The sequence below is a fragment of the Diorhabda sublineata genome, chromosome 8 (genome assembly GCF_026230105.1).
Source record: "Diorhabda sublineata isolate icDioSubl1.1 chromosome 8, icDioSubl1.1, whole genome shotgun sequence".
In the NCBI taxonomy this organism is placed as follows: domain Eukaryota; kingdom Metazoa; phylum Arthropoda; class Insecta; order Coleoptera; family Chrysomelidae; genus Diorhabda; species Diorhabda sublineata.
The window spans coordinates 17,192,612-17,204,133 of NC_079481.1; the positions used below are offsets into that span (position 1 = coordinate 17,192,612).

An 11,522-nucleotide genomic window follows, 5' to 3' on the forward strand; every position below is an offset into this window, starting at 1 on the left:
CAATGATAGAATCCAAAAGCAAAAATGACAGAAAAGGGATGATTAAAAAAAGAGCTATCTAGTTATGAAGGAAACACTCATCAAAAGTTAAGAAGTATAGTGTAAATGAGATAGCAAAAGAACATGTAGTTAGAATTGTTCGTTTATAATCTTAGTACTGAGCTTCTAACTCCATTGAACTGAAATAATCTCAAATTAAAGGATATCTCAAGAGAAACAATACATTATTCAAACTTAGAAGTGCACTTGAGATGAACATAAAGTTTTTTTCGCACAAACTTACTTGATATTATGATAAAAACTTAAGTGCTGTATATTTATGATTGAATTTCTAGGAAATGTACTAACTTGTTATCTAGCATACTACATTTATGAAGATAAATGTGGGTAATTATTACTTAATATCTTAGGTTTGCTAATTTACATCAAGGAATCAATATCTTTTTTTTTTCTAATTTCCAATGCTCCATATGGAATTTTCCTACGAACCTGTAAATTTTTGAATGAACTATATAAATGAATTTATCTCTTTTTCTTGTCTATTCACGTCCCAAAACTCGTTTCCGTCACTATTATAGTATTTGTGCAGAAGCGGTTTCAAACGAACCGTGCCGAAAACCATGTGTGACAAAAAACAGGAGCAACGTATCAATCTCAAATTTCTCTCCTGTAAATTGTTACAAGAGGCATTTGAGGACAATTCTCTATCTCGTGCGCGTGTTTTTGAGTTGTGTAAGCTTTGAAAGGAACCCGATTTGAGTAGATGGAAGCGGTAAAGCAAAAAACGACAGATCTCCTAAAGGCACTCACCAAAGAAGACTTCCAGCACTGCTTGGATCAATGGAAAAAACATATGGAAATGTTTGTGGTGAGGGGGGAGTATATTGAAGGGGAGCATTCGAACATGGAATAACTTTTATAATAAAACCCTTTTTCGTAACCAGTCTCGTTATTTAATAGCCAGGCCTCGTATGTGGCTCACTTAATGTTGTTATTAGTAATCTTCAAATTATATTTTTAAATGTTAGCTTATAAATCAAAAGGATTGTATCAGTTTGCATTTTGAAAGATTTCAGTAAACAAGCACTTATTTTTAAGATCAAATTCACCCCAATATCTTCTCTTCCAGAACGAAAAAAAATGAGAATTTAATTTTAGATTTGACGCTTGTTCTCGTTGTCGGTGTAATTAATTGAATTTTTGACGTGACTGTGATTATCCGCATTTTTCTCAAGCCTGAACGTAACAGATAACATTAAAGAATGTGAAACAAAGCAATCGTTTTATTTTTAGAATTTTATTGTATGTTATAGAATCATAGACAGAAACATTCTCAGTATTATATAATTGAGTAAACATTTTTGCTGTCTAGTGAGAATAGAGCTAGCGAAAAATGTTCGGTTCCCATTCAGTTAAATATTTTATTATTTCAAGAAAAAAAAATAAGGAAATATTCTGTTCATTTTCCAAAACAAGGAAAAAGCACTGAAAAAGCTGCAATATCATGGAAATATTTACCCTATTCTTCTCAATACTTTCAAATGTATACAACAATTTATTGTTGTATGTGCCAAAAAACGAAATTAGAAACATTTATCAAGAACTTAATGAACAAAATGACACATTATATGATAATAATAACATAGAAACAGAATGGTATATAAAATCAGCTCGTTCTTCAATATATTCAATTCATGTCATCCTATGTCACACAGGAATACGAGTTACTACTCCAATTTTAAGACAAATAAAAATAAATATCAACAATAGAATATGACCTTTATTGTTTTTCCAAATATTCTACCAATACACTCTTGCAAACGCTTGAATCCATTGCCGAAGCTAATCCTATCCGATAGAGGTACCTACAAAATGTGATTTGAACTCAACAAACACTTCTTTAGATATAGAAATTATTTGGTGCCGGATGTACAGCGGATGACCCATCAATTCGATGTTATGTATTTTGACTGTTCAAATACATTTCAGTTTGAGCTGATATATGAAAACTCGCAATATCGTGGTATATAATGATTCGTCTTCTACGATTAGTTTCCTTGATTTTTTCGAACAACTCTGGCAAACAAATACTGGCGTACCTTTTAGAGCGGTGGCGAAAGATTCAGTTATTCTTAAAAAACAGACGACTATTTGCTTGGAAGTGCTTCGGGTTAAAGTGCATAGAACCATGTTCGTCGCATGTCACGATCTTGAAGCACCGCGATTGAATTTTGTGAAATTGTGAGGTATCCAGTGCAAATTAATATTTTTGACAGACAAATATTATTGCAATATTTGATGTAGTGAAACTAATACCTAAGTATGCCTCAATCTCACGGTATGTTACATAAAGATCTTGCAATATCAGTTTACGCACAGTATCGATGTTTTCTTGCACAACAGCTGATTTTGGACGACCTTCACGAAATTCATCTTGCAGTGAAATGCGACCACGATTGAATACAGAAAGCCAAAGCGAAAAACGGTGGCTCAGATGGTGCTTCATCACCAAAAATCGAAGTGAGTTGATCAGCAAACTGCTGTGAGTTTTACCACTTAGAAAGTCATAGAAAATCATCGAATGAAAATATAATTCCATTTTTCGACCATAATGAATGTTTCAAGTATCTGTCAACAACTCAAATAGCAACACGTTCTGAGTATGTTCACCACTAAAAATTTCAAACTTTTTGATGCCAATGTCAGATTTGAATTCACATATATCAAAATTGAAGTATCAACCCTCGCAAGTGATTGTAAGAAGCTGAAGATGAGCTATTCAAAAAGCAAAAACTGTGTTAAAAGAAAATAATTATACTACTATGATTATAATTATACCGAAGATATAGTATTAGTTTAGGTCATAGAGGACGTAATACATTATCGAAATATTTGAGTAAAATCTAGAACACCTAAAAATAAAAGAAGTAATATTATATATCAAGTAACTTGTAGTGATTTCGAGGCCGTTTATATAGAACATTCATATCAATATTTAGAAAATATATCAAAAAATCAACAATACAATGGAACTGATTAAACAAATCATGAAATAAAAAAAATTCTTTCAATGATGAAAGTTCAAAAATCGGAATCAAAAACATGAAAAAAAGAATTTTAAGAAATGGTTAACATACATAGGAACGAGAAAGCTGTCAATGATAGAAAAGACCTAAACAATTTGTGTAGAATTTATAGTTCTATCTATAAATTCAAATACAACCACGAATCATAAAATTTAATTGATGGTGCTACATACGTAGTGCTGTCTATGTGTTATTGGTCTCATAATATAGTGAAATATACCAAAAACTTTTATGCATGGGTCATTGCTAAGTCTCAACAAGCTTCACACAAAATTTCAACCAGCTTTTTTGAACCATTTTATTATTGTAAAGGTCGAACGACCATTCAGTCAAGTTCTTTTAAAAAATGTCATAAATTTTTTGACTAAAGAAGAATGAGCACTAGTACAAAGCAAAAACAGAATGCAGGCTATTTACATTGAGTTGTATCCATCATTTTCAATCATTAAAAATTGGTGTTTTGCTGGGGATGAAATCATTGTGATCCACGTGTGGCAGGTCTTGTGACAGTGACTATTCCTAAAACATTCAAATAGTGGAAAAAATTGTTCTGATTTACCGGCGCCTAAAAGCAAAATAAATTGCAGCCCAGACCGGCATTTTTAAAACAAGTGTTCTAAGGATCCTACTTGAGCCTTTAAATATGATAAAAATTAGTGTAAAAGCAGCGTCCAGTTGAATGTTGCGAGCGATTAACCATATGTGCAGGATGTATGAATCAAAATAATTCATAAAATAGACACTAAATCGTGCTTTGAATCAAGCGGTAATTTGGTTGAACTGTCACTTATCCAAATATGTCTGCCGTAATAATTTGATACTGTTTTAGTTGTCTTTTCGCTCTTTTTATTCCTTTATCTAGCATTATGGTAAATAATGGGCTTAATATACATCCTTACTTATAATTTTCCAGTTTATCTGAAAATGAGGGTATAAGTTTGCAAAAGCAAAAACATATTCTTCAAAAATTGCCTAGAAAATTAAAAGCTACGAATTTAATTAAAAATAATAGATAAGTGATCATTGAAATTGAACATTTACCCCAAAAGCGGATCATTCAGATAAAAGGTAGGGACTTTGTTTATTCACTTTGTTCTTCACAAAGGAGGTTTGATGAGAGAACTACTTTTCAGAGGTTCACAAAACTCGAATACGGTGATTATATTATCAGTTTCTGTGACGTGTTTAGTGTCATGTTATAGATAAATCTGTTTTTATTGTTAGTTGAAAATAGAGAATTGAAGAAACCGAAGAAAAATTACGTGAATATTATATGCTATCATGAAAGTGCGTGGCAATGTAGTTTAAATTGATGTTTCACCAACCATAAATTCGATATTTCGGAGATTGTTGTGAAAATAGAAATTCAGTGAGGTGCCAAACGTATTATAATAGTTAATTGTTAGTGTAGTGATATAAATCTCCGTCCAAAGGACGACAAAACGGATATACTCCCACAAAAGGTGTTGAAGTGAATCAAGGTTAATTAAGCACAAAAGCAAAACAAAATAGAGGTTACGTGCAAATTCCAAGTGATGTTGCCGGATTATATTAAATAGCTGAATAAAAATGAAAATAGAAATCCGTATGTTAATGGGAAGAAAGTACCCTCGAACCGTTGAGGTGGGTCAGTAGTGTACTCGGAATAATGTATGCAGAAAGGGGATAAACGGTGAGAATTAAGACAAAATAGAAAACAGAAGATTATTTGAAAAGAAAACGAGACAAAGTGCATACCCCTTTGCAAAAATAAAACACCGGAAGAACCAATAGCAGAAGGAGAAATAACAGAAATGGGAGAAGTGATGTATTCTACAGGACCTGAGGATGGGAATCAAACAAATATCATAAATAAAAGCCAGCAAAAACATTGGAATGAAAGCAAGCAGGTTCAAAAAATAGTAACGAGCTAAAATGAGCAATGAAAAAATTGTGATACAATATCAAATGTTCAATTATACCCCCAAATGAAAATCCTATATTAGAGGAAACTGATTTAGTTGATACTACTTAAGAAAATCCAATTCAGTAAATCCCCAGCTTGGCACTAGAATAATATAAAATCCAAGTGTTATGTTATGTTATATTATTAACTTATGGCGAAGTAAATGAAATTTAAACCAAACAGGAAAAATACTTTAAAAACACGCGTCTGTTCGTTATATTAATCCAAAGAAATTTAAAACAACGCATATATCAGTTTGATAAAGAATTTATAAATCCAAAACAGTTATACGCCTCATACTTCTGAGAACCTCTCAACCCTGAAACATTTATTGCTACCGTTTAAAAGTTTGTTAAAAGTTCTTCGTACATTGTGGAAAAAATTCCACTAGATCTTCCTACCCTAGAAAAAACGAATATAAACAATGAAATATAATCATTTTTTCAAATAAAAACTTAGAGGAATAAACTAACATAAAATATAACTTATTTCAAAATACTACTGATATAAGATGGCAGAAGATATGAAAAACAATTGTGAAACATTTCAAAGAAATTAATATGATAGCAAACTCCACAAAACAATTTTTATGTAACTTTTCAGCAGCCAAACCCTTCGATCATATATATGTAAAGAAAATATATTTTCTCTAATTATTACCGCACTTTGCCGAGTGTCGTAATACTAGTCAGTGACATACAGGGTCAAACAACAGAACTCCATATATGTAATACTCCTATATGGACAGTTCTTACGGAAAAAAACGTCTCTACGTTACGGTGGCGACAGTATTCATTTTCTCTCTCGTTAGAGACACTTTATCTATAGTGCACATACTTCATGCGCGCAAAAGATGCGCAGAATTAACTGAAGCGCCGAGGAGGAGGATAATTTGTTTCACTTAGTCGGAATACCTTCCACTCATAGAAACTCTCCTTATAGGAGTATTACATATTTATGACGTACGATATTGACGTACATGTCAATTCAGCCATTTTGTTGATGCTTAATTATAAATTTTTGTAAAATTAGAAATTATTAATAATTACCTTCGAATTAAATATCGTTTCTTCTATTGCAGGTGAATTGTAATTTGTAAATAAAAGTTTGAGGACTTTTTTATAAAAATATATTTATTCTATTGCAGAAACTCAGTTGTATTCTGATTATTAGTGTTACCGGAGAGAGGTAGCGAAAGATAGAGAGAGCACTGCTTTACTGTCAAAAATTCTTACAATTTGTTGATAAAAGCTTGTAAAAACTAAAAAACAAATATAAAAATAACTGAATAAAGATACAAATAAAATAAAATTTCAATATACCGAAGAAAACCACGATGAGTAACGAAATTATAGGTAATAATTAGTGAATAAGTCCATAGCAAAAATTAAACCAGTATGCAGTTTGCCAGAAAAATTATTATTAGAATAGAAGTCGTTTACAGGGTAGAAGGCACTTTACAATATGCCCTCAAATTATTGTGAAATGCGGGAAAATATGTTATCAATTTGATTTCAATAGGCAAGTGATTGTGCGTTCGCGTTCCTTTGTGAATAGCTGTGCAACTATCTTTCTGAAATTAGCGTGGAGAAGCGTGCTCACGAATTAAGCAAACGGATTCAAAGATGAATAAGAAAGAAAAAGTCAGAATTTTTAATCTTTTATTAAGGAGGGAGAATATAGCATCATTTCTTCATTTATTACTTAACAACCTAAATTTATGGGTTTCTAAATATCTATGTTATATACAATCAATCATACCTAACGATAATTCATGCTTTTTATCACTATGAACAAGATTATCCGATTTCAAGTTAAGCCGATGTATCTATAGTCCACAATTTACCAACTTTTATATTTCATTGTGGTCTTTCATACAAAATCACCTAAGACTGTGGTTCAGAATTTAAAAATAACGACTTGCAAGATTTTTACAAATTAAATAAAATAGCACCTCAATTCACCACAGCAACAAAATAGTACCTCCAACTCCCCCGAGATAGGTTTTCCTAACTGAACATTATCGATGACCTCAAGAAACGATCCTTACTCTGATCAACTTCCGAAACATTCAATCCTTTCCTATAATAATACCATTCATTCTGTCACGAAGTTTGAAATTGAAATAATTAAACGACATATCAATAATTCAGATTCTTCTTATCTAAATGATCAATTAGTTCTATCTCATCATGTACAAAACCATAACGTCTTTAGATAATAATTCGAGAAAAAATGCACAAACAAAAGAAAAAATGATCAATAAAAAAACCACCAAAAATTTGAAAAAGCAGAAATAAATAATGAAAAATTAATTCCAGAACAATTAAAATCAATTAAACAACTATCCTATCTCTTTAGATGAGATGATGAATTGAAGACATTCAAGTGGCTAAGCTTCACAACTTTTTATAACTAATCAGTATTGGATCTATCACAATGATTAGCTACAAAGATATATTTATGTATTTTATAGACTCAGAAAAAAATATTTTACTCCACAACAAAATCAAAAAAGAAAGAATCCACGAAACTTATTTGAAAATATCTTAACATAGAAAATAATTGATCATTATAACAAGTCACAATCGACGTTATAGCAAAATTGACTAAAAAATCTAGAAAAATTTCATTTATCGATAGGAAATGAAATAATAACTTTAAATAACTCAACTTTCTATGATAAGACTTCACAAATTTATGTGGATTGTCAAACAAAATTACATTCATTGATAATATTGACAGCTAGATTATATTTTTCAAATTAATCCATTGTTTAGTAATATTAGCTCTAGAAATCAGAGAAATGAAATGAAAAGTAAAACACAATTAATAAAAAATGAAAACATCTTAATACTAACAATCTCAAAAAGATCAAACTATTTCAAGACTGAGTTAGAAGCAAACAAGGTGTGCATCCACTGCTTGGATCCAGACATTCAATACTACTGGAAACACTATTGACGGAATTCATCACGGTCCTCCAAGGATAGCAAGAGCGCCTGGAAATATTCACTAAGCTGTCAGCCTCAACTCAGAGTCAGCCAAACGCCAGTATATAATGTAGATTTGAAGAAATCCGACGCAGGTACACCTCAAAGTGACCAGCGAGGGAAATATACCAAAGATCGTATATCAAAGGAAAGTAAAGATGAAATAAGGCAACACATAGAGGCTTTTCCTCACGTCTAGTCTCATTACTGTAGAGCCGATTCGAATAAACAGTACCTTGATCCTTTACTAAACATTAACAAAATGTATGACTTATATGATGAATCTTGTTTAGAAAAACAAATTCTTCCACAAAGTGTTTCGTTGTACAGACACATTTTTAACTATGAATATAATCTAGATTTTCTTAAACCAAAAAGTGACCGATGTGATTTCTGTGAAGAGTATAAAATTGCCCAGCGGGAAAATAGAATGAGTGAAGAACTGGAATTGTCAAATAGGCAGCACATTTTAAAGAAAAATATAATGAGAACAAAGCGAGAACAGGATGGCAAAAATACATATTTAAACTGTGCTGTCGTGTGTTTTGATTTACAAAATGTTATAAAAGTACCAAAATCAGAGGTTTCAGTCCTCTTTTACAAGCAAAAAATGAATGTATATAACTTAACTGCATATAATTCCTATGACAAGCAATGTTATTGCGCTGTTTGGCCAGAAACTACATGTGGAAGATCAGGCAATGACTTGGCAACCGCATTGATGCAAATTCTTGAAAAAATTATTTCAAACAATCCCAACATAACGGAAATAATAACCTGGAGTGACAGCTGTGTTCCTCAAAATAGGAACAGTTTAATTTCCTTAGCTGTAGCCAATTTCTTATAGAAGCATCAACACATTAAACAAATTACAATGAAATATTCTTTACCCGGGCATTCCTGTATACAGGTTGTTGACAACATATATGGTCCCCATTTGCAGTCACAAAACTTTTGCTAAAGACCGATAGAAAGAAGCCTTTTTGCATCATTAACATGAGGCCCAAACATCTTTTTGATTACAAAAAAAGTACAGATTGCTTAAATTATGGCAATGTTCCATACAGCAAAGTCTGCCAATTAAAGTTTTTGCAGGGTAGTCCACTTGAGGTCCACTATAAAATAGAAAACCATTCTTCACAGTTCATAAGAACGAATGTGAAGAAGAAACGAAAACTAGAAAAGGTAACAAAATTACACCTGAAGAACAAAACATGGATGCTTCTTTTAAAATCGAGCAAGTAAAAAATTTTCAAACGAAGAGTTTTACAAGCCAAAAAATCGATGCAATCGAGTTTGCTTATAAGTGGATGCCACTTGAAGACATATATGAAAGCCCTCATTTCAGAGTTTTTAAAAAAATAACTTCATTTTCTTTATTTCACTAAATTTTTTAAGCTGCGTTGTTCGAATTTAATTAAATAATGTTTGAATTGTACTTATGCATATTTAAATAAAAGCATTTCTCTTAACTAAGGTGTTTATTTTCATAAATATTTCTTAAAAAAGTAACTTCATTATTATTAAACAGTCGTTTGGAACCTGGTTCTCTACATTTAATTTGTAATAAGGTTCTAAGTACAGTCAAGTATTCAAACTTTAATTTATTTTACTTTACTAACTTATATTAAAATGTATAAGTACAAGCAACTCAACAAATAACCGAATAAAGAATTAAAACTTTTAAAATTGAATAATTACTTTGTTTGACACATTTTTAAGAGTGCCAAACATTAATATCGATTTTCTGAACAATTTTGAATTTGGCGCTTGGAATCCTCTGGTTCTCAGCCCACGAATTATTCAAAATTATTTATTCTAAGTAACGCTCATAGAAGAAAAGTGCCCCATTCTGGAAAAAAAATACTACTGCCGACAAGAATTTAAATCAAGCGATAATTGCACTTTGGAACTATTATATTCATCCAGACATTGCTACACCAGTGGAGCGAATCTACAAGAACTTATTATACAACAGATAACCAATAACGAAATCTTCACAAAAGTATTAACTGAATGTACATAAAATCAATACCTAGAAGTGAACTGACCATAATTAAAATCACTCGAGCAACATGCGAATTCAGAAAAGCAAATCAAAAATTTGAATCAAACTTCCTGGTAGACTAGACGTACCACTCTCAAATCGATTTCGATGGACTTAACTATATTAATAAAAAGGCAAGGAACATCAAACCAATTAGAGAATTAGAAGTTTCAAATTATTATAATATTTGGCACATTTTTGGCAATAATGATTATCAACCTTCAAATCTACGAAGATTGCATTTGTACAATTGACAACTGGAATTCAGAACACTCTGACGAACAAAGAAAATGTAGCATGTGCTTTCTTAGACATAGGAGGCACCTTTGAGAATACTTCACACGAGGCTGTCGAAAGAGCATTAGATGCGAGAGGAGTAAATAAGACAATCTCCAGATGGATATCACAATTACTATCTACTAGAACAGCAGAAACGAAAGTAGTGCTAGACACCATTTCAATAACTGCAAACAGGGGATGCCCACAACGGGGATCTGCGTCCACACATATGTGGAGCTTAGTAGTAGATGAGCTCTTATGCGAGTTGAGGAGCTTGGCATACCCTGTCAAGGATATGCAGACGTCTATGTCGTCTATGCAAAAGGATGCTTTGAGAATACACTTTGTAACATAGTTCTGCTATTCTATTCTAGAAGTTTTTGAACTGCAATTTATACTAGGCAGCTAGACACTTTTTCAACTTTTCTCCCATGTTAGAACGTCCACACTCCATAATTTACTTGTGAATGCCATTGAAGTTATAAAAATTAATTGTACAATAGAATCATTTGAAAGATTTGGTTTTCAATAGACTCGCTTCCAATTCATCATCTTTCACACGCGCAAATAGGAGACTTTACCCTATACAATAATTAGTGATGATAATGAATAATGAATCTTGATGAGTTAAACAAAAAATAAATATAGTTATATATATATATATATATATATATATATATATATATATATATATATATATACTGGAGAGTTTTAGGTTGAATTTTTTTCAAAATATATTTAAAAAGGTTAATCGATGAATTATTTTTATTTAACGCAATGTGAACTGAAAACATGCTTTTCTAGAACATTACCGAATCATTCGAAAGATTGCACAAATTGTTTGAATCCACCACAAAAAGAACTTGTTATTTTACACAAAAAACTTTATTATTAAAACTTTCGTATCATATCACTTAACGCATTTTAAAAACATGTGCTCGAAATGAAATCTTCAATAAAACTGAATTTCCATAGTATTTTTGGCCTTTACTTCCAACGTGTGTCTTTATCTAACATCTGTGATACATTTCTAGAAACGCCCTCCTCACATATTACAAATTAGCTGTCAAATTTGTCCCATACAACTATATTTCTTATACTTTCCATCATTTCTCATATTAACAACCGTGATATTGAACAATATCTATGTTATTTTATGAGAGTTAAAAAGT

General features: G+C 31.4%; 1 protein-coding gene across 3 annotated transcripts in view; it reads right to left on the reverse strand.

The window, feature by feature from the left end:
* The window catches only part of LOC130448016 (transcription factor SUM-1), a 125,079-nt gene extending 113,785 nt beyond the window's left edge, over nucleotides 1-11,294 (reverse strand). The window contains exon 1 of one of the 3 annotated variants that reach the window (XM_056785162.1): nucleotides 11,163-11,294. In XM_056785162.1, coding sequence (XP_056641140.1) covers nucleotides 11,163-11,170 — 8 coding nt within the window. In that variant the 5' untranslated portion in view covers nucleotides 11,171-11,294. The remainder of the gene's footprint in view (nucleotides 1-11,162) is intronic. The other 2 variants (XM_056785160.1, XM_056785161.1) reach the window with 2 other exon arrangements.
* Nucleotides 11,295-11,522: the final 228 nt, after the last annotated feature.